Genomic DNA, 24,710 nt, shown 5'->3' on the forward strand with positions numbered 1-24,710 from the left:
AAGATATAAAAGGTATTCAAGTAAGGCCTATAATTTACTTGATAAATTTCCAATCTGACATCTGTAATAAATCAACAATTTAGATTAGTTCACTTATTTGTTTTTTTATCAGGAATTGGCTTGAAACAGTTTTAAAATTTTAAAAAGTACTCTACAACTTTTTATTTGCAATGTCATTTAACCTATGTTTCAACTAACAAAATGACCCAAAACAACATTTTTAGATTATTCTTGTTGACACTTTAAAGTTCTTAGCTGTTGGTCTAGATTTTTTGTTTTCAAGGATAGCTGGTAACATTTACAAGAAGAATTTTTGATTTGCAATTTTTTGTTTTTTTGAAACATGTTCAGAACAGGCAACATTGTTTGGATAAGATATAAACTGCAGTTTAAATAAAAATTTTCGAATTAAGACTAGAGACCATTATTATATAATTTAAACTCATTTTATCTTCATACTGGAAAAACACTTTTCCTTCTAAAGACCTGCTGTTAATGCAATTTTCAGTAAAAGTGCTTTATAAATGTTCATTTTTCCCCACCATACCTTGATATGAAATTATTCAAACTACTCTTCTAATCTTTCCATGGGTGATATCCATCACTTTGATTTTAGCAAGACTTAGTAAAAATTCGTTCATAAGGTACACTAATTGTACGATTTTTCAAACTTTCTTTTTCTCTTTTTGCTTTCTCTCCTCTTTGTTTACCTATGAAAGTTAGTATTATATTGTATAAAGTGTTTGTTTTATATGCATGTCCATTATATTATACTATTATTGTAACTTTATATTGTATTATGGAGAAGACTTCATAAGTATGATTTAATTTTGTCTAATCCATTTTGCTTTAATTCAGCAAATAAAATATGTATAAACTAAACTAAAGTATGTAAAATCGAGAACGAATTGAATCGTATTCAATGTCATGTTTAACATAGCTATTCCATTGAATTAGATAACACAATATGGTTCAAAAAAATTTAATAACTGTATGTAGTCTCAATGTAAATGGTACGATAGTGTGTTTATTTGACATTGTTGTGTAAGGTAGCAAAGCACATCCTATTTGTTTGTAATATATAATTCGTTGTCATTTCCATGTTGTACCCACGGAAATTGAGAATTAAATGAATAACACATATTACCAACAATATAACAGTACCACAATATTCACATTAACCTGACTCTGGTTTGCATTGAACATCTTATATCTGACTATACAGTATGGGGTGAAGGCCTTCAGTTGCCTATAATTGCTTAATTTCACTTCATTTTAACTGTGGTGGATAGTTGTCTCAGTGGCAATCATACCAGATCTCATTTTTATATAAAAACAAATAAAACGACAAGGAACAACACATTGTCCAGATTGCAGAATAAAGTTTTTAAAACAGACTTCTGGAGTCATATATACGGTTAAAGGGAACATTTGGATAGTTGTGATTGATACAAAGTTTCATTTAAATATGAATGGTCAAAGACTTGTAAATAATGACGAAAATGATACATAAACGGTAAGTGAATGGTCAAAGACTTGTAAATAATGAACAAAATGATACATAAACAGTAAAACATATTACAACATTATTACAGTACCACAACAATCACCTCACAACCAAGTCAGGAGAATGACAGTTGATACCTATTAGTTTAGTTTGTTTGAACTTTTAGTTTTGCTATTTGGTTACAGACTTTCTGTTTTGAATTTTCTGAGAGTTCTGTACTTTTGTTGTTTTACAATTTAGATGCACACAAGGAAAATATATAAACAAACAAATAAATCTAAGAACTTTATTTACATATTCATAGATGAGCTCTTTAAATATAAAATCATACAATACATAGTGTGTAATTAGCAGAGCTTTATCGATGACCATTACATAATGGGGTCAGTTTCCTCAAGAATTCTTAATCATCTTTTACCTTTGTGTCACTCAAACACAGTACCCCTAAATGATCTTTAGAAATAATGCATTTCTGCTTAAAGACTGACCAAACATTGAATGCTACACTCCAATTTCCATTGTTAAATTATATACATCTTACATTAACAATTTCTTAGTACTTATATAAGAAAAATTGAATCACAAAGAGATAGGGACCAAATACTCAAATTGCAGAGTAGTGCACAATGGTTGGTAAACAAACAAGCATGGCCTATACTAAACAATTAACAAATATAAGGAAATAGCAGGTGCACAGATTCAACATGTGAAATCTTTTTGGGACTTTAGGAATCTGGGTTGAAGTAAGTGTTGAATATAGATATAGGAAGATGTGGTGTGAGTGCCAATGAGACAACTCACTATCCAAATAACAATCTATAAAAGTAAACCAAAAGTATATACATATTAAGTATCACCAGACTTGTGTCCAGCTTCAATTTTGTTAAGCAGAAACTTTCTCCTTATAAACCATAACCAAAGTATAAATAGGTATATCATGCTTTCTTTCTCATTACAAATCATAGACTCATAATTCCATAACCAGTATAAAACAGGAGTATTATAGCAAGGATATACATGTAGTAATCATATATACACAAATAACAAAAATGTGTCCGTAGTACATTGATGTCCCACTCACACAACATTTTCTATGTCCAGTGGACCGTGAAATTGATGTCAAAACTCTTAATTTGGCATTAAAATTAGAACAATCATATCACAGGGAACATGTGTATCAAGTTTCAAGTTGACAGGACTTCTGACTTCATCAAAAACTACCTTGACCAAAAACTTTAGCAGGACAGACAGACAGACGGACAATTAGCTAACAGACTGAAAATCAAAGTATGAATATATTGCCAGGGCTGTTCCGTTCGTACTCCCACGGCATATGCTTTTTTATGAATGAGGTACCCAACATCATAGAACAATGACCTTAGAATATAATTAGCATTTTACGGGAAAATACACACCTGTGAAACAGAAAATCATCACAATAAGGAAATGTAAACAAAATGCTTAAATGTGGTATAAGCCATTTTTTTAATACATGTAAGACATATAAGTAAATTATCATTTAATTCATCCAAAACTATCTAAATACGTCATTGTAAATAGTGTAAGCATGTAAATAATTCAGTTTGCTCTGTTCTTTTACGCCAATTTATAGTGGCTTTATTTATGGGAACGACAATCATTTGCCTCCACCTAGAGCGCTTCGATCCAAAAGAATTGCCATATTTGTCCTATTAGAATCAAAATAATTCATGGGGGCTTGAATATATCGTAATTTTACCACGGGATGTCCCTTTATCCCGAAATTTTACCCCTCGCTATTGCTCAGGGTAAAGTATTTGTCATAAAGGGCCAACCCTTGGTAAACTCACAATATTTTCAAGCCCCCATGAATTAGTTCTTAATTATATTGTTTTAACATTATATAATAAGGTGTGTGTGGGGAGAGAGTGATACTTTAAAGTCTATGCATTTATAATATATGAAGCTCCATTAAAGAACCTAAACGTATGAAGATAAAAAATATCCTAAAGGACTTTTAAGAACAGCCCATTCATAAAGATGTCTAAAATGTACAAAATATTTATTTTATAAAATGTGGATTTATATAAAGATATTATGAAAATTGTGGGAGCTCATTCATAGATGAGAGATCCAGTGAGATTCCTAATTGGTACTATCCTACTAGGCCAACATTAAAAATATCTTTGTTTCCCCTCCCCGACTGAAGTTATCAGGGTATGGGTAGGTAGGTAGGCAAATTATTTTATATTATTTCTTGATATAATTTTTCTATATTGAATTTTTACAAAATAAGATAAGTCAAGAAAAGTGGGGTATTCCCTGTATTTAGTGTACACCCCAAATTTCTGGTGTTAAAAACAGTATACAGGGACCTCCTTTTTTTCCTATTCATTTTATGGTATGAAATCTACAAAAGCACACATTCTACAAGTGATAACAATGTTTAATGATAGTAAGTGTTTTATTAGTTAAAAATCAAGCTTATTTCAAGTCTAATTTGATGCATAACTCACAACAAAACAATTACTGTGTTCACCAATTCATAAGTTGATCATCAATTATGAGATGACAAAAAGATATGTTAATCACTTGGGAATTAAAATTCAATGAATAAAAATTTCCAATAGAAGTGAACATAATTCAGTTATGTTCAGTTACACCTGGATCATGCAGCTTGGTCAATTAATTCCTAAACAAAAGATTTATATGCTTTTACGAGTTCTAGAAAAAACAAGGCTTCACTTATTCATGTTTTGTTGTTCCTAGAATACTTTGAGAATAACAAATTCAACTGATGCAGTTATAACGTAAAAGGTGCCTTTTTGTAAATTTCATGCCAAAAATTGAAAAATAAAAGCAATGAAATACACGTATCCAACATTTTCTGACTTGTGCCCAACCTGTTCTAAGACTGGCAAAGTAGATTGATTTCAAAGCACGATTCAGACCATATTTACTCAAAGATTTTATCCTTTAAACAGGAACAGAGGTTAAAGACAAAGCCAATCAAGGTGCACTCAGTGGGTTGAAAGATGCTTCAGATTTTTTATTTTCAAATATCACCCATGCTGCACACAACACAAATCGTGTGGCAAGGCATTATGTTTAATTTGTTTTCCTTGATTTCGAATCATATAGTGCTTCAATGCAAAAATGCCTTGATTTAAAACGCTTGTTGACTACAGCATCGGAAAGGTATGACAAAAAAACAATACACGTGTACTACAGCATTGGAAAGATATCACCAAAAACCAACATAGCAAAAAAAAATTCTGGACAAGAACGGCCAATAAAATTTTTCGAGTCGCTGTGATTTTACTGGGTCCGTCAGGGGAGGGGAAAAAAAACAATATTTTATTTTTGGCCCTAACTATTTGTTTTTTTCTATGCTAAGAGATTCATAATATTGATAATTTTATATACCCCCAGCTCAAAAATGCAACAAAAATTTACTATTTCAGCAAGAATTTCTGAAATATTCTGTACAGAATTATATATTTCCATTTGTTGCATATCACTTCAAATTGAATGTATTTCTAAAGATGTGCAGGGTTCTTTTGAAAGCTTTTATGTTGATTGATTCCTGTTTCAAAAAAAATAATATATTATAATAGTAAAATGCCAACATGCTCTTAATGTCAAATGGTAAAACATGGTGACAAGTCTATCGATCTATTAACAAAGAGTAATACTAATAGAAAACATTCACCGAGTTAGCATATGGACAGGTGTCATAAGTATTGATTGCAAACAGTATTCGGTTTAGCACTAATATGTGATATCAATAAAATCTTTCTTCAAATGTGACTAGAATCACATGGTCTGTATTCAGGTGATCTGTAATCATGTGATTGATACTGCTTGAGCCATGCTGACAATATTTCTGGCCTGTAACACCAGAGGCATATCAATCATCTTTCCATCAAAAACAAAGGCTCCCTAAAATATTTGCAATGATTCAATAAGTCATATATATCAACAACAAACCTTCCTTTCATAGTGGGTCTCATTGGGGTCTAAGCGTGACGCGGGATTGCCGTTTTTTGTAAGCGTGACACGTGAAAGTCAAATAATTGTGTCGTGAAAACGGGAAATGAGGTCCAGCGGGACCCGGGAAATGACAAAAATAATGAGAATTGCTTACGTACATAGTGTAAGCGGGATACGGGAATCTGACAAAACAGTAAGCGGGATCCGGGATCGGAACCCCCCAATGAGACCCCCTTCATATAAAATATATTAGTCAGCTAATTATATTTTAATATATGACAATGTATGCCCATTCATTCTTACATTATATATGTGAGCAACAATTCTTCCAGGAGGGTTTTAACATAGGTAATAAATTCTTAAATATTTGCAAGATATCCCTGCTTTTAGCATGATTAGATAAATGGAATCATATAATGAAAATATATAAGGTATTTATATATTTATCAGACCTGATAACAAACAAAAATAAACCCAAATTACTATTAATCACACACTATCATGCGCGTAGCTACGTTTACGTCAAAACGCCTGGGCGTACACTTGAATTTTGATAAAAAAAAAATAATCAAAAGAAAATAAAAAGAACTTGTAAGAAGCACACCAGCTTTATAATTCTTTCTTCATTAGCTTGTAATTGCGGATCAAATTAACTTTTCAGCCAAATGGTATCATATTATATATTCGTTTATTTTCTGTCAAGTCTGAACATATACTGTGAGTTCTATACTCATTTCCCTTTTGTTTAAAACACTTCATCATCTTTAGAGATTCGTTTTGTGGTTTACACTTTTGTCGAGCCTGTGACATATTTATGACGCCAAAGCAAGACATATAAAGCAATCCTTAATTTCGTCGGCAGTGTCAATATTTAGGTGCAGTATGTTAAACTTTTTTTTTAAATAACAATAACTTTGCCAAACCTTTTTGAAATTTTACAGAAGTTGAACAGAAACTGTTTGTGGTCAAATGAGTAAACTGACTGAGAGCATAATATTGTTTATGCAGTTAATTTTCCCGTATTTTACAGGAAAAAAATAACAGGTACTAATAGTTATAGTCTGGGGTTAACATTTTTTACACAACAAATTCTTTGTCAAATCGAATTAAATGAAAATTAAGCAGAATGCAAGCATTCTTTAATATTTTGGTTTAAAGCAAAGTTTTGAAAGTGAATTTGTTTATTCATTTTTCAATATTATACTGACAGACTGTATGGCTTTTTAAAAAAATCAAAGAGCTGAAAGCTCTGAAGAAAAATGACGCCACTGTCTCTAATATTGGGATAGTTTTTATGCAAGTCTTGATTTTCACATACCGTAATTAGTTTAACAATGCAACATGTCTCGTAAGCATATAATTGATATTCGTATATGTGTGTGTGTGAAGTGAAGGTGCCAACTGGCTGGTTTTTTTTTAAGACAAATGAATAGGTCAAGACTACCTGAATTGTACAAATAAATACCGTAGAAAGGCTTCTATATTTCTCACTGGTACATAGGCTGAATCCGGGTCCGTTCGCGCCCATTCAGGTTTGCGCCAACTCATGTTCGCCCCCTTTCACTTTCACACCCTACATGTTCGTAACTAATCTTAATTGGTTTTGTGTTTAATAACTCTGTAAGCAAGTGTTTTCTTATAAGTATAATTGTTGTCATTGTCTCAAAATAAAGTGAGACAGCATTTTTTTTTTTGTGTTGAATAAATCTTAATCATGTTTTGGATAGCGTATTGTTAAAGATAATAATAATCCTTTCTAAATAAAGTGGTATTTTGTCAACGTTTTATTTAGCGTTGAATAACTCTTAATCATGTTTTGGTCAGTGTATTGCTATACTTTGTTTCATTGACCTCTTTCATAATGAAGTGAGATTCTGACTAATTTTTTTTCTGTGTGTTTAATTTTATCATGTTTTGGTTATAATAGTGGATTGCTATATTTTGGTTCCTATATTTTATTGTTTCAGATCAAAGGGCTTAAAAACAATTATCTTTTGTGTTTTCCTTTAAAATCTTCAATGTTTTACTCATACCAAGCTATAAATACATTCAGTATTTACACCAAAGCAATTTAAAACAACAATAATGATTTTCCAATTATTCAACTTGAATTTGAATTAAAATTGGGCGCGAATGAGTAGAGTGCGAACGGACCTTGGGTGTGAACGTGCGAGGTGCGAAAGTGTAATGGGCGCAAACAGACCTGATACCACATAGTCTGAACCCCCTTCTCCCACAAAATATGAAGTAAATTAAAAACAAATTGTTCAGAGAACAATTGAAGTCTTTCCACTAGAAAAGATCTATTTTTATATTGAAATATGAAAAATCAGTTTAAAATGTTAGTTTCTTATGGCTTTATGACGTCCTATTAACCTATGACCTTGACCTCAATTTCAAGGTCACAAACCATGGACCTTGAATCAAAATATCCTAGGTCTTTAATATGTTTGGTTAATGAGTACTACCACTTGACGCGTAATTTTAAATGTAAGATGGACAAAAACTCCCTTTTATTGTATGCGCAGCCTTTCAACCAAAATATACAAGTAAGGACATGTAAAATTATTTGTCAAAATGTCATAAGGTATTTGAAAAGAAGTGAAAATAAGCCAAAATCAAAATTTATAATATGACCTTGACCTTTGACATTGACCTCATTTTCATTTTAAGTACCAATGACCTCATGAAGACCCTAGGTCTCTATCAGTTATGGTTTACCAGTTGAAAATGCATATCGCTTGAATCAAATGAAAAAGGGGGAATAACTCTCATATGGAGTCCCCATAGAGCTATGGTTCAAACGAATATTCTTATCCTTAATATGTAACGAGCAATTTGGTAAAATAAAATCTTTTACGGTTACGAAGGAGAGGTGGCCACAAGAAAAACAGTGTTTGGGGAGATAACTCTTACAACGTAATGTATTTTGTTATAATTACATTTGATATATGTTTCATTATAATACTAACTGCACATCACATGTTATTCCTCAAGCAATTGCATCACTCAATAAAACTTTTCATTCATGATAACACGTGGTCCCACAATAAAGTGCACAGATGAATTGAATAAAAAAGTTATAAAATTCGTGTTTTCATGATCCTAGCTAAAAAAAGTAATTATAAGTATTGAATGTTTCTTTTTGTAACCTCATAGGGTTGCAAAAGCATTGACCGTTTGCACATTTTTAGAATGTAGCGCTTACGCTTACGCGCTTCATACAAAAAGTACTTCGGTCAACGCTTTTACACCTCAATGAATTTACAAAAAAAAAGCATTCAATAACTTAAATGCAGTTGTAAATTTTTAAAGCAAAAAGAGTTAATACTAACTTTCACTTTTTTGGATGTTCATGTACATTTTGTGTGTATTTATTTTTCTCAACTACATGAATTTTTTGGTGTATTTTTAATGATATATATGAGTAGTCAAAATAATTATTACGTCTGGCAAGGCTTTTTAAATTTTATTCTGGGACACCTTCCTATGACCACAAGGCTATGTTAATTTTTTTCTGGGACGCCTTCTTAGGAAGCCTTCCTACGAACGTCTTAGGAAGGCGTCCCAGAAAAAAATAAAATAGCCTTGTCAGACGTCATTATTATTTGGACTAATACATGAGATATTGGATATTTTTATGCATTATTTAACCAGTTGAGTCTTTTACAGGATTGTTTGTTTAATGCTGTTTAAACATTACTGAAAAAAAAACCACCTTAAATTTGCTAATTATTTGGCATGAAAGTTTGATTTATTGAAAGGGACTCATAGTTTTCCATTTAATTTTAATAATTGTCTAATGGTTAAAACAATAGCTTCGTTGTTTACTTTTATACACAACAACATATTCACTTTGGTTTCGTTGTTTACCTAATATTCACTATGTACTTGGTAACAGTTATTAATTAATTGAATAGAAAATATTATAATAAATATTATTGGAAGCCGAATTGCCGTCAAATAGGTGCCGATTTGACTTGAAGCCAATTTAACCAGGTGCCGACTTGACTTGTACGTTTCAATTCCTCTGCGATCGTTTGCGGTATTTTCTTGAGAAAACCTATTTTCCATCATCAAAGAGAAGAAGAAACTGCTTGAAATGATTCCCGAACGCTTCGTGATTGTTAAAATAAGTTTAATTCACTCAAAAAACAATTTTAAAACTTGCGATGTTTAATTCTGTATTCTGTTTAAACAGGAAGTTTCAAAAGCACGTGTAAAAGAAGAAATTAACCGGTGAGAGTGGAAATCCGTACATAACATATATCACTATAGTACGACTTTTAAAGCAAAACAGTTTCATCCTTTTGTAAAACAGTCTTTAATATACCTATCACATTAATGTTTGAAGGGTCTTAAGCTTATTCAAACCATATAAGTCGGTATGAAACACCAAAACGGAATGATAATAACCGATTACGTTTTGTAGTTTACAAAATTCTGGACTGGTTCCTGTCAAACTACAACACTTTGTTCGACTGTAGTGGAATATAAACAGAAACCAGTTAGTTTGTAAACTGGTTCCTGGCTGATTACTACACAATGCTCATGCATAATGATAAGGAACACATGCACATTCCAGTTTGTATTGAAATTAGTAAATACGAAATCAAGCGCGGTAGGCAGAGAAATCAGGTCGGCAGTTATGGAACAATGACTGCGTCATTTTCCAATTAAAAATGCATAAACCTTCAAAGTTTGTCACGAAACTTGGGCTGAAACTAATATTCCAGATCAAGAAAAATTATCTAAAGAAAATGTTCGATTTTTTTTTAAATCATGTAAATAAACTCATCATAGATACCAGGACTAAATTAAGTATATACGACAGACGCGCATTTAGTAATGGACTGATAAATGGATTCACTTTTTGCGGGAATATCCCAAACGGGAACCAGGGTACCACAGAATTTACGATATCTAGTATTGCACCTGAACATACATGACATAGCTGAAGATTTGTTATTACATGTTCATTTTATACGAAATTTGGACACATTTATTTTTTGGTCGTGTGCTTTACCCCACGGCTCTTTTAAATCATATATTTTAAGTTACTGGTTTTGACATTTTATCTTAATCCAATTACCATTGTATTTCAAATTAACAAAACGAATAATTTAACATAACTACTAAACCATTTAGAATCTAAGTATGTTGCTACTGACAAATGACTGAGGAGTTTTTAATAACAGGAATGGTATTCATTCTCGATAACTCGTTGGCTTCTGGCGATTTAGCTCCCTAACCATGCTAACTCTAACCCACTACCAGCAATTCTTTAACATGGACCTGTTTTGGGTCCTCCGATCCCTTGTCAATGTTCGGGCGTACACGTAAAAATGACCTAGCTACGCCACTGACTATATAATTTAACTACTTTAATTTTTATAATGTACTCCTATATTCAGTTATAGTAAGTGATTTAGCTATTGTATAGGGATTACAATTGTTGAAAATTAACTCTTAAGATAAACAGATTCAATGCTTGTAAGACACTGACATCCAATAAAATCTCACCTGTCCAGATTTTTGATACTCATCAAAAGCTTGGATCATTTCTGTGGCCCACTGTACTCTCTCCTTTGAAGGAGAGAAAGCAGCATTGACGATAGGGATCTGACCTGGATGTATCACCTGCTTCCCTGTAAATCCCATCCTAGCTCCTTGTTCTGCTTGCTGCTGGAACCCAGCTAAATCTAAATTACAGCTTTAACAGTTAATGCTTCTCTAGAAATAAATCGTTGTTATGTGTTAAGCAATGCAAACAAGGGGATATGGATCATTTATTAAGTTGGTACAACTAAAATAATTGTATTAAACATGTTAAAGGAAAACATGAGGAAGAGTTAACTATTCTATCAGTTTTATTTAAGTCACAAAGTGGCATATTTAACCAATTGAAAATATTGAAAGACATACTAAAAGACTATACATTTTAAGTCAGGACAGACTGCACAAAAATAGCTATATATATAGGGCATTCATGAGAGAAACTTTATTTTAGTTGAAATTTCTAGTCTTATTCAACATTTGTTCAACAGGAAATTAAATAGATCAAAGTAAAAGTTTTTAACATTTTGAAATGAAAAATTCACTTATTTAAAGGTTTGTTGTATAAGAGGCCAAAATAAACATAAAAAGGAGAGAGATCAATATAAGCACATGTTGCTTGTTTTAGAATTTGTAAAAAATGTGAATTTATATTGTACAGGATGTATTTAAATTACAAAATAAACAAGTGAATCTGTGAGCTACTGCTCACTTTTGATACCCCTGCCCTCTAAAAGTATAAGGTAAACAAGAAGTTGTTAAGTGATGAATCTGAAAATGCATCATATGGTATAGTTACTGTAAATTCACAAATTATTGCAATGTTTTTACTATTTCGAAAAAATGTGACATGGTTATCATCACACTAATTAAAACTTGCATTTTAAATTTTTAAAAACGGATTTTTCTGAATATTGCAAAAATGAAAATTGCATTTTAGTCTAAATCGTAATAATAAATACACGCAATAATTTCTGAATTTACAATAACTCATACAAACCCTGAAACCTTATTTCAGAAATCCTTGTATTGTAGTTTGTGAGAAAGATACATATCGATGTGACGAAAAATATTGATGAGGCTACGGACTGACCAAAAGACAGATAGAGGAAAAACAGTCAATGACAGTATGTATATTTTCCAAATGTGTCCACTTTAACAGGGAATCTATTTACCTTTATAATCTATGTAGACAAGATCAATGGCTTGTAGTCTGTATGCCTTAGCACATGTGATTATCTTCTGACGTGCGTATAACAGTTCTTTTGCATCATTAGTTCGTGTAGCACCTGAACAAATATTTTAAATGTATTAGTTTATTTCAGTCGGAATTAATATGAAGACTGTTAGGAGTTATGTACCATATAAATATAACCTTTTTGGTATGAAACAGCATGATATAGATATAAGAAGATGATGTATGAGTGCCAACCAGACAACTCTCCATCCAAGTTACATTTTGTAAAAGTAAAGCATTATTGGTTTAGCCTTAGCTATAGCTGAAGTATACCTGTTCAAACAATTTGTTAATAAGTACTCACATTGAGTAATTAGTGTATATGATACCGTTTTTACATACATTGGTAATTTGGGGAATGAAGGATGTTTTTAGACTTCTAAATAAAGAACGATATACAGATGCTATTGTGTGCTACAATACGAAGCAAAACAACATTTTAAAGAGTTCACCTATCTCCAATACAAAATATAACTTCTTAGATCACATGTACATTATACATTACATAGATATAGAACAGAGATATGGGGTCAGATACTGCAATCCAACAACAAAAGTTAAAGCCTTACCAATATCAGCACAGAAATCATCAGATCCAAACACTACACCTTCTAAGGTAAACAGCTTCTCTGACCTAGCGAGCGACGAAGCCTGGAGAATAACATCCTTTAGGTTCATTAGACCCACAGCACTTTCTACCATCGTTATCAAACTAAACTTCTCAGCCTTCTGTTTGTCTGACAGAATATCCTTAATTCTCTTGGTAAACTTTTAAAAGAAAAAAGCCATATAAATAAGATTATTATTTTCATAGTTATGATTTTGCATCACTTCATGTTATTCATTGAGTTATTTACATTATAAGTTCAAGTTTGATGAGAAATGTTTTCTGCTTCAGGTTTAAATTTTTGTAATTTCTTTTGCTTTATTCCTATTTCAATGAAGTATTCACTCGTTACATTGTACTATGAAAGCATAACTGCTCAAGAGTCAAGAGTACCAAATTTTATAGTTGTCCCCAACTAATAAAGCATAACTGCTCAAGAGTACCAAATTTTATAGTCGTCTCCAACTAATGCACCAAAAAACTTCATGCTTTCAATCTTGCTCAGCTGTGTTAAGCAAAAAGTCATGAATTCCCATATTAAATGATAGAAATATTCTGGGAGTCTTTGACATTTCCTATAACATTGTACAAAGATCATTAAAATGTGATATAAAACATTGTAAAAGTTAATAGTTTAGCAGAAGAGTGAAGCTTTAAACTTGTTTGTATGTATTGGTGACAAATATATATCATGTATATATCTGTTATTATTTATTACTAGCGACTGGAACATGTAACAGGTTTTATATATAATACACAATTTATATCATGTATATTGTTAATGTCGCTTTTATGACTTTTAAAACAAATTATCAATTTACTAAGTTAAATTAGATATAAGATACAGGAACTTACTCACAAAATTATCTGTCATATGAAAATTTAATGTTCCTCATTAAGGTTGAATAAATTAAATTATAACAAGTTTGGCCTTATTAAAAAGCTCAGGACTGCTTCGCTCTATCCTCATTTAAGGTAATATGTGTGCATGTAGTTGTTTATTTAGTATTTGAAATGTGGTATTTTTAAATATTGATTGATATCAATTGGTTTTACTTTATATATAAGAGTGTGTGTTATACACCAATGCTTTTTAAAAATTTGTTGACTTTTACTTGTTGATCACATTTACAAATAGACACCACTCTGGAGGTGGGCCTATATTGGTGGAGGTTATGAAATACAGATAGTGCATTTTTGTAAAATTGCATAGGAAATATGGTTGAATAGCAAAACAAATGGTACATATTGCAGATAATCAAAGCAAGTAAACATGCATAAATAATTGATATTTCAATATTGAATTTCAGTGTGCAATATCACTGTGTATCATCGCCACCAGAAATTTGGTACTAAAGAAGCGGAGAGAAATAGAAAAAAAAAGTAAACAAGTTAAGAATTCATTTCCACTCATTTGATGAGGGTGCCACTTAAGAAATGATTTTCTGATATATAATTCTTTAAATTATTAGGCCGATAAGTACAAAATTAAGACAAAATTTTGTGTTATACTCCAAAACTTGCCACTTAGTACTGTAAAATTTCTAGGTCAATCTCCCTAGTAAAATGAACATGAATTAGTGATAGTTGATTGGAACTGTAATACACATAGTTACATTTCCAGCATTTGATGTCTTATCCTGAGACAAGAAAAGTCTGTAGTTCTTTATTTCATTGAAGCCAATAGCTGTTGCTGTTACTCAGCCACATCATAAAGCAACCAATCAGAATCTATTTGTGATAAGTCAATATTTCAAAATGGCATGTACAATGTATGTCGACTGAAACTAATACAGTGATACAAGCAAAAACATCAATTATACAAACTCTTTCTATTTCTTCTGGTGTGTCAACCTTTGGTAACATCAAGGTTTTGGGTGGATGTTCTGATTTAAACACCACTTTCAAATCTTCCTCCATCAAACCACTACTGACTGGATTTACCCTGACTGTAATGTCTGCCTTACATCCTGCCAACGACCCCAGGCAACTGGCAATGGTATTCCTAGCTTCAGACTGAAATTAACAGATGTTCATTAGTTCCCAGGCAACTGGCAATAGTATTCCTTAGTTCAGACATTTGTCCGACTGAAATTAACATATGTACATTAGTTACCAGGCAACTGGCAATAGTATTCCTAGCTTCAGACTGAAATTAACATATGTAGATGAGTTCCCAAGCAACTGGCAATAGTATTCCTGGCTTCAGACTGAAATTAGCAAGGCAACTGGCAATAGTATTCATGGTATTCATAGCTTCAGACTGAAATTAACAGATGGTCATTAGATCTAAGACAATTGGTAATGGTATTCTTTTCAAGATGCAGCAGGGGAGTTATAGGGGGGTACATATTATACACAAATGTACACCATACATAGTTATTGGTAGAGAGTTAGAGAGTTAAACTCATCAGCAATCATACACATCTTAATTCTTTTTAGTTGTTTCATTTATATGATGTATATTCTAGTTAATAATGTTCTGTGATTGATACCATGACTCCCTGATCTAATTAGCATATTGCATGTACCTTCCTGTTGGCCGCTACTCCATCTTCACAGTCTAAAACAACACAATCAACATCAAGGGAGACAACTTTCTGGATTTTCCTCTCATCATTGCCAGGGACATACAGTACAGATCTGCGTGGGATATATTTTTTCTTATTATTATTCCCTAAACTGGAATATGAGCATGCAGGTGTACATGATAACTTGGTTTTCTGAATTCTGTTTAATACACCTCTCTTCAGCGTTGGTAAAATTACATCTTTATAGCAGTGTCGGTGAAGGGCTAGGAGGATTTTCATTCTGGAAAAAAAATATCATTATGTACACTACAAATTTGTTATATTGTGGCTGGAACATCATGTCATAGGAGTACATGTAGAATCTAATAAAACATCTGTTCAAAGCCAAAATTCTCACTCTGAAAAACAGTTTAAGCAGGCAAAACGAAAAAAAAAATAACAACACATGAACAGGAAAACCAACTTCATAATTTCTAATAAATATTAAAAATTATTTAAAAAAATAAATAAACCAGGTGCTCAGCAGGGCGCAGCTTTATACAACCGCAGAGGTCGAACCATGAACAATTGGGGCAAGTATAGAAACAGCATTCAAGATTGATACAGCTCTGAATTTGGATTGTGATGAAATTTTTGACATAAAATGGGTTTCTGACACACAACTTAGGGACGACATCAAAAGTTCAATGAAGGATAAAAGACTTAATTCACATAGTTTTTTCACTGACCCCCCCCCCCCCCCCCCCCCCCCTCTTAACTTAATTTGGGAAAAATTGATTGAACCATATGGATATATATATATGTAAAAATCAATGTCGAATAACCAAATCTTGCAGCAGTTCAACCCCCACCCCAAACTATATGAATTAAGTTTTGTATCTAACAAATCTATTGCAGAATATTGTGCAATTAAAGATTTCTTCTTCAAACTTTTCAAAAATTTGGGAAAAAGATAATTGAAAACTACTACCACCCCCTTTTTTTTGCAATTATTCCAAAACCTGACATTTTATTATATATAATTTACAATTTAGCATAAGGGAGGTAAATCTGAACATACCTAACATTTTTTGTTAAATGTTTCTGAATTACCTCCCTTACACTGCTTTTAAATTGTCTTAATTGTCCATTGACCAGAAAAACCTAGTTTTTCCCTTTTTTTGCCCCTAATTCAAAAACATTTTGAGCCATAACCCACCAAAGTCAAAACTAACCATCCCTTCATGGTATGGAAACTTGTGGTACAAATTCAGAGAGATTCATACACTTAAAAACAAGTTTTTTTGAAAACTACAAAAATGCTTATTTTGGGCCCCTTTTTTGGCCCCTAATTTCTAAACTATTGAGACCTTAACCCACAAAATCAATCCCAACCTTTCTTAAGTGGTATTAGTGATACTATCTTATGATCATAAACAAGCTTCTGTCCAAGTTTGGTAGAAATCCAGTATAGTTTAAGAAAGTTATTAAAATTTCAAAATCTTTAACCACAGAGTGAATATTTATGGACGCTGCCGCCGCCGCCGACGAAGACAGAATGTAGGATCGCTTAGTCTCGCTTTTTCGACTAAAGTCGAAGGCTCGACAATAAAAGCTTCAGTTTATAGTAATACATTAATTTAAGAAGCAAGAAATAAGGTCAAAATCCATATGTATGAAAAGCATACACATAGCGTACAAATGCCAATAGACTTATCTACACTTGTATGCAAATTTGTTTGCCATTACGTAAAATCACACAGGTTCCCGTAAACTTTGACATAACAATTCAAAACAATTGACGTCATAATTAAAAAGAGATTGTTGGTTGACGTCAAAAGGTTATTCTGAGGCGCAATTCAGCTAAATACCAAAAGTGTAAATACGTTTATTTGGCTGTTCCATCCCGCAAGATTGGTCACACCAACACTGCCTCTTCTGATATGACAGGTTTATTTTATTTTGACATTAGCTTGATAAAATCGTCATAGATAATTACTTTTGGATTATGCAATCTCAATTTGTCAAATAAGTAAACAAAAATATGTGCCTACTTTCGTTTTAAGTACATTACTTTATCATTATTTTTTCTGGCAGAAGGCCAGTTTTATAATTAAACACAAAATTTCCATATGTAAATACCCCACTTTACATTTTAATGTTCTAATATATGACTAAAAAAATAATTGCATACGGAATAAAAGTAAACATTGATATTTTAAAACATGTCATGGATGTAACCAAATATTTGATATGCATGTTTACAATCGAACACGTGCATTTGTTTACGTGGTTGTCTCCCCTAATTTTTGCATTCCATATCTGTTATGTGCAAACTTCCCTTGTTTATACGATGGCATATCTTTAGAATTGAAAATTCCCAAATTTAGTATAAATATGGTCTTATAGTCTTAGTAATGTACGCGATGCATCGTTCCATAATGGGATAAAAGCAATATTAACTTGACTTTACCTTGCACACTTGCAGCAAAAAATCAATAGGTGGCGTAACTTGGTTTCCGATTTATCACGTGACGTTTGCCAAATTTAGCAGATGATTGTGTGGTTTCGTTTTGTGTGTTGTGAAAAGATGCACTTTATCTACGTTTAGGTTAATGCAGGTAACAGTATAAAAGGGTTATGTTATCATTTAAAAATCTCCATATGTTTTGGCTCATTTAGCATAATCTATAAAATCATTATAAATGCCTATTTGATTTCCAGACTATCCAGGGACAGTACAGACTCACTGGACTGGTCTCATGGTCGCTACATATTCATCTACATGCTCAGGGAGAGGGATGGATTCAACAATTTATAAAAGGGGGTTCAAACCATTGGCATGTGTTCCCATTCTAAAGTATTGATTGTCAAAAAAGGGGGGATTCCAAGTACCAGACCCCCCTTTTTTCCCATCTTGGATCCATATCTGATGCTACATGAGGGTAGGAAAACCTGAATTAATGTGGCTGCTTACACAGTGTCAATTATGGCTTCCATATGAGATTGGTTTGTTCTGTAAGGAAAGGCAGTAAAATCATGAATGTGTGACAGGGGCGTAGCTACCCGGAGGCACGACAGCACGTGCATCCACATCGTTTTCTCAAAAAAAAAAAAAAAGCAGAAGATAGAGAGATGAGTTGGTCAATCTGAATCAGAGACTGATGGTGTCTTTTCCGTCTATCTCGGATATTAGTTTGACAACCTAGTTACAAGTGTTGATGAAGCTGTTTATTCAGAAAAAGATTGTAGCTCCAAAGTTGCGTGCACATTGATTTGGCATGCAAAAAAAGAAATTGCAAAATAAAAATTTATAAATTGAATGTTAAAGGAAACACCTATGTTGTCACTTTTTTTAATTGATGAAATATAATTAAATAACGACATTTGGTTTCAAAATAATTTTTTTTTTGAGATTATGACAAAATCGGAAGGTTACTTGTATCTTTTACAAGATTTTTACTTTTGAATTTGTAATACTCAGTCTAAGATATGTAGTTTTGGAGCACATTTTACAGTGTACAGTTCATCAGTTTGGAATGAGATATACCAATCGGCATTAGAATTATCAGATCCCTTCGATATCGTTGAAACTATGCCGAGGCGATGTGGTTGACAGACTACCGGAGCCAATCACCCAGGTCCCTGCAACCACGCCAAAAAAATATTGGAAAGTCTCATTATTTTTTGTGTTCATAGAGCATATATATGATAAGGTAACTGGAGAGTGGAGTCGCGTCAAGTTATCAGAAAATCGCTTCTTTGTGCTGTATCTGCTTCATTGTGTTGTAGGAAATATCACAAACGAACAAATCTCAATATTGTCTGAAACATACGAAACTGACCTAGCATGTAATTTTGACGAATTCAATTAGGAGGTCGCTCGATGCCGAACACGTACGCTGGTTTATAACATCTCGCGAGTGCTACCATGCCATGATGGCCCTGAGATCTATCAGTCACGGTACTACGTATGTACTGACTGAAAACAAATGTACGATCAACAATGAACAAAGAAAGTTGCATAGCATTACTGCATATTCAGTGGGATTTCAGTGTGAATGTTGACAAAGTAATAAAGAAGTTTGTTTTCTGCCCAGACCCGAAGAGCAGATTTTGGACAATTTTGAGTAAATTCTGTATCACAAATATGTGTTGTTTATGTATTACTATATATTCAGAAGATTTATTAATAGTTTTACATTTATAAATTTTTATCTACATATAGCTCCTCTTTTAACCGTGCTATGACCAAAACCCGAAAAAAAAAAATTCTGCATAATAGGGTCCCAAAATTTTTTCGCATCGCTCCGCTCGGCAGTAGTTGCTTCCACATTGTTTCTTTCTAGCTACGCCCCTGCTGTGACCATGGACTAACAATTTAAATTATTTTTGTTATATCAGTATGTACAATGATGTATGGTCGGATAAGGTTTCTGTGTGTAAGAGAGAGTTGTCCCCCTTTTTCCAGTATTTTGCATTTTTGTTTTGTGACATCATCTTTGTCTGATTAAAATGTAGAAATGGAAGCTAATGTGTTTTTATGTGTCTGTATGTAATCGCCTTCATCCATGCTACCAGAGCTATTCCCCTTGTCTGTAATATTTGCTGCAGTTATACATGTACAAGTATTTTGCAGCATATTAATTGAGAATAGGAAAATACTATGCATTCTGTCATTTCCTTCATATATTAATTAATCTAATGTTTGAGGGTCTTAACCTTGTCTTACATAATGCAACTTGAAATAGCTGCTTTTCCCCACATCCTATTGCATAGAAATTCCACACCCCACCCCCACATTTGGGAGCTTTAGAAACAAATATAACATTATGAACATGTCAATGGAAAGTTTAAACCTTCATTTTTTTGCATAGGAATGTCAAATTAAACATTTGACCCCAGGCAAAGTACATTACCTTTTAATTAAGTACTCCAACTTGCAAAATTCATCCGACTTTAACTATGTATTGCATGCCTTTCATAATGTCCATCTTTTCGATGTAAGCAGTTGAGCAGCAGTCAAGAAAATTACATATTTTTTATGTTATTTATATAATATTTGGATAAATTTCTAGAATTGTTTTGCTCTTACATCATTTGATCATTACAATTTATTGGCGAAGTTAACCTGATCTTTGAAGGAAAAAATTTGAAATTAAACAATTAATACAAGTTTGCATTTGTATCATAGCATAATGGCACATCTCATTTCCATAACTTGGCTTTGAAACTTAATGCCTAACATGTTAAAGTTTGTGACTAATAAATTTCAGCATTGTTAAATGAACCACTGATGGAATTAAGTTAATTGATATGCCATAATGTTGTAGGCTGAAAATATGCACATCTCAAGTCCATGGAGTGGAAGTGTACGTTGTTCCGTTATCGTTTATTTACTTTTGTTATGTTCTGCAAAATTTACATTGCACTTGTTACATCATTGCTATTTTTATTCTTACATGTACATTTGTATTTTACTATAAAAACTCCATAAATGCAAGTATTATCTGTCTGTCAACAGTGTATGTTTACAAATAACAAATAAACAATGGGATTAAAAGATAAAATTACAGTTAATTGTATAAAAAATAGATAACAAATACTTCAAACATGTGGACATTATGCAATGTTTGTTTATAATACAAATAATGAGATGCAATCTTTTATATATAGATTACATGTATGATATGCTCCTGTTTATTTATGAACTAGATTTGCCTGACATACATTGTAGAACAAAACAAGATTATTACATTATACGTAACATTAAACATTTGTCAAACAGAAAACAAATAATTAACCTTAAAACTAAAGGCTTCTTGTTATGCGTTTACTTTTCTACATTGGTTAGAGGTATAGGGGAGGGTTGAGATCTCACAATCATGTTTGACCCCGCCACATTTTTGCGCCTGTCCTAAGTCAGGAGCCTCTGGCCTTTGTTAGTCTTGTATTATTTTAATTTTAGTTTCTTGTGTACAATTTGGAAATTAGTATGGCGTTCATTATCACTGGACTAGTATATATTTGTTTAGGGGCCAGCTGAAGGACGCCTCCGGCTGCGGGAATTTCTCGCTACATTGAAGACCTGTTGGTGACCCTCTGCTGTTGTTTTTTATTTGGTCGGGTTGTTGTCTCTTTGACACATTCCCCATTTCCATTCTCAATTTTATTCTAAAATCATTTTAAAATTTGAAATTCACACATAATGTGAATTAAATAATATTTTGGGGTGCACACTATATATGTTATTGCATATTATTATGATTTTCTTTTAGGTTCTGAAATTTGCGATTATATTCATTGTATGTATACATACATGTACATATATTGATAATCATATATATTTATTATATTTTTCAGTGACCATGTTGACAACTTAATATATTGGGTCAAGGGACCTTTAATTTCAACATGATCAAGAACAAACTAGATGAGATCATTAAAACATATTTAGGAAAATATTTGGATTATGACAAAGATGAAATAGAATATAGTCTTTTGCAAGGTATGTTACCTGTATAAAAATAAGGAGATGACACATTCTTGTCCAGTATACAAAGTAGTACTAATATTGTCAACATCGGAAAGTTTACAATGTCGACACAATATTGTACAACGTTGTCAATATCATTTCATACACCTGTCTACATCGTTGACATTGACCATATCGTGAAGTAGACAATGTTGACACTATATTGTACAACGTTGTCAATATCGTTTCATACTCTTGTCTACATCGTTGACATCGATGTTTAAAGCAGTTTTAGCAAATTTTTAGATACATGTAGTTTCTATAAAATGCATTTGTCTTTGATAAAGACATTTGGATAATTTATTGACTTGACATATTGTATTTGCATTTTTTGTTGTGAAGGATTGTTTGTTACATCTACATAGAAGATGACATTGTGTTCTGTTTCTCATGCTTTGGTGTTACATCTACATAGAAGATGACATTGTGTTCTGTTTCTCATGCTTTGGTGTTACATCTACATAGAAGATGACATTGTGTTCCGTTTCTCATGCTTTGGTGTTACATCTACATAGAAGATGACATTGTGTTCCGTTTCTCATGCATTGGTGTTTCTGTCTCATTTTATTCATATTGAACGTATAATTCTACTTTCTTGGACATCTGTTTGTCTCCTACATGTATATGTCCTTTTGGAAAAAAACAAATTGAAATAAATGTTTGATGTGCCTAAATATCATTGTTTTGCTTTGTAGGAAAAGTAGAATTAAAAAATGTGAGGCTCAGACCAGAAGCTATTGTAAGTATTATGGTTAAGTTGATTGGAATAAAAAAATGATTATACATATTTTTGTACATTGTATGGAGAAAATATACTTCCATGTCATACGCTATGCTCATATATCAACATTTGTATATATCATTATCTTTGTCTATTATATACAGAGCATTTGGGAATTTTAATATATCAACAAATATAAAACAACTATAACCCCGCCACATTATTTATGTATGTGCCTGTCCCAAGTCTGTAAGGAGCCTGTAATTCAGTGGTTATCGTTTGTTTGTGTTACATATTTGTTTTCCGTTCATTTTTTTACATAAATAATTGAGGCCTTTAGTTTTCTCGTTTGAATTGTTTTACATTGTCTTATCGGGGCCTATTATAGCCGACTGTGCGGTATGGGCTTTGCTCATTGTTGAAGGCCGTACGGTGACCTATAGTTGTTGATGTCTGTGTCATTTTGGTCTTTTGTGGATAGTTGACTCATTGGCAATCATACCACATCTTCTTTTTTATAAGCATAGAACATGACAAATATAATGCTTACTGGTACATGTTCTATGCTAAAGGAGAACAAGCATTAACAAATATAATGTCAACTGCCTGTAATGCTAAAATGAGCATAGAGCATGTCATGAAAATGAATTAGCATTTACAAATTACATAATGCATACTGGTATGCTAAAATGAGCATTGAGAATATACAGGCATTTCCTTGAATTGGATGTATGAAAAGGGGTGTAGCTCTCAATTATTTATTTGTGTGTAAAACCTTGTCTCAATCCTTGTACATGTACATCACATACATGACATATTTATTATTTCTCTGTCTCTGTATTGTTAATATAAGTATCAAACTTTTACTTTACCCCCACTCCCTCACAGTACATCATTGTACATCAAACACAATCATTTGACAATTAACTTATATCTTCCCTGTAGTATTTTATTGATTTTCAATTGTTTATTGACAAACTCAATCATTTGATTGTCAGGATTGTTGATATTATTAATGACAGTGGTACAATTGATTACTTCTGTACCATTTAAAGTTTACTCTTACAGAAAATGTTCATATGAAAGTTTTATAATTTAGAACTGATATATTGATTTAGAATTATCTTTAGTAAGTTCCTAGATCATGTAGATATGGTGTATCCTGTAAATTATTGTGGGATGTCAAAATATTTAACAATCTGAAACATTACATGTATACCATAACCATCTTGACATTTTATTGTTTTATTTGTTTGTTGGTCATTTATGAACAAATACTTAATGAGCACTGAAAATCTGATATTTTGTCATTTTTACTGGACATTAAACATCAATGTTAAACATTGTAATTTGTCACGAAAATTAAAAGCATTTTTCTACTTTCCTGATAATAACTTGTGTATAAGTATTTCAATTGCTCTTAAATTGTTCACAATGTTTATTACCACCAGTAGAAGGTTTGGATTCATTTTGGGGGTTATGGTGCCAACAGTTCAGGAAGAGCCAAAAAGGGGCAAAAAAACAAGCATTTTTGTAGTTTCTGGTCAATAACTTACATATGTTAGAGAATGGATATATCTTACATTGTACCACAAGGTTACATACCAAAAAAGGAAGACTGGGATTGAGTTTGGGGTTTAATGTCCCATTCATGCAGGAATAAGGGGCCAAAACATGCAAGTTTTCAGATAATAACTTGTGTGTAATTGTATGGATCTCTCTGAAATTGTACTACAAGGTTCCATACTACAAAAGAAAGGTAGGGATCAAGTGTGGGGGGGGGGGGGAATTGCTCCAAGGAGGAATTTAAAAAGTTTTGTGGGGTTCCAATTTTTTTTAAAGGGTTAAATTTGTTTTGAAATTTTTTATGAAGTTTCAAGAAGAAATCTTTAATTGCACAGTATTGCATAATAGATTTGTAAGATCTTGACATTTTTTATGTGTCAGAAACCTATATTAAACGTCAAAAATTTGATCACATTCAAAATTCAGAGCTGTATCAAGCTTGAATGTTGTGTCGATACTTGCCCCACTGTTCAGTGTTCGACCTCTGGGGTTGTATGAA

At 32.3% G+C, this 24,710-nt stretch overlaps 3 protein-coding genes across 6 annotated transcripts in view; 1 reads left to right on the forward strand and 2 right to left on the reverse strand.

Annotated features, from left to right (window-relative positions):
• The window catches only part of LOC139493162 (protein TFG-like), a 195,476-nt gene extending 191,689 nt beyond the window's left edge, over positions 1-3,787 (reverse strand). Inside the window, exon 1 of the mRNA XM_071281337.1 lies at positions 3,775-3,787. The gene's annotated coding sequence lies outside the window, so the exon portion shown is untranslated. The remainder of the gene's footprint in view (positions 1-3,774) is intronic.
• LOC139493164 (citramalyl-CoA lyase, mitochondrial-like) lies at positions 1,780-17,995 on the reverse strand. Of its 4 annotated transcripts, none has more exons than XM_071281343.1 (9): positions 17,863-17,995; positions 15,411-15,690; positions 14,707-14,895; positions 12,842-13,040; positions 12,211-12,324; positions 11,003-11,181; positions 3,350-5,428; positions 2,784-3,282; positions 1,780-2,164 (listed from the first exon to the last, which is right to left on the reverse strand). In XM_071281343.1, the coding sequence occupies exons 2-7, from the start codon at positions 15,687-15,689 to the stop codon at positions 5,333-5,335; spliced, it is 1,056 nt and encodes a 351-aa protein (XP_071137444.1). In that variant the 5' UTR covers position 15,690; positions 17,863-17,995; the 3' UTR covers positions 1,780-2,164; positions 2,784-3,282; positions 3,350-5,332. The 4 variants fall into 4 exon arrangements, with proteins under 4 accessions (XP_071137444.1, XP_071137442.1, XP_071137445.1 ...); XM_071281341.1 differs by having other exon boundaries at positions 1,780-1,951; positions 2,585-3,282; XM_071281344.1 differs by lacking the exon at positions 17,863-17,995 and adding an exon at positions 17,276-17,461.
• Positions 17,901-24,710, forward strand: part of LOC139493161 (intermembrane lipid transfer protein VPS13A-like) — a 148,245-nt gene continuing 141,435 nt past the window's right edge. Inside the window, exons 1-3 of the mRNA XM_071281335.1 lie at positions 17,901-18,010; positions 21,753-21,897; positions 22,620-22,663. Coding sequence (XP_071137436.1) covers positions 21,804-21,897; positions 22,620-22,663 — 138 coding nt within the window. The 5' untranslated portion in view covers positions 17,901-18,010; positions 21,753-21,803. The remainder of the gene's footprint in view (positions 18,011-21,752; positions 21,898-22,619; positions 22,664-24,710) is intronic.

Source organism: Mytilus edulis, chromosome 10 (assembly GCF_963676685.1).
Source record: "Mytilus edulis chromosome 10, xbMytEdul2.2, whole genome shotgun sequence".
In the NCBI taxonomy this organism is placed as follows: Eukaryota; Metazoa; Mollusca; class Bivalvia; order Mytilida; family Mytilidae; genus Mytilus; species Mytilus edulis.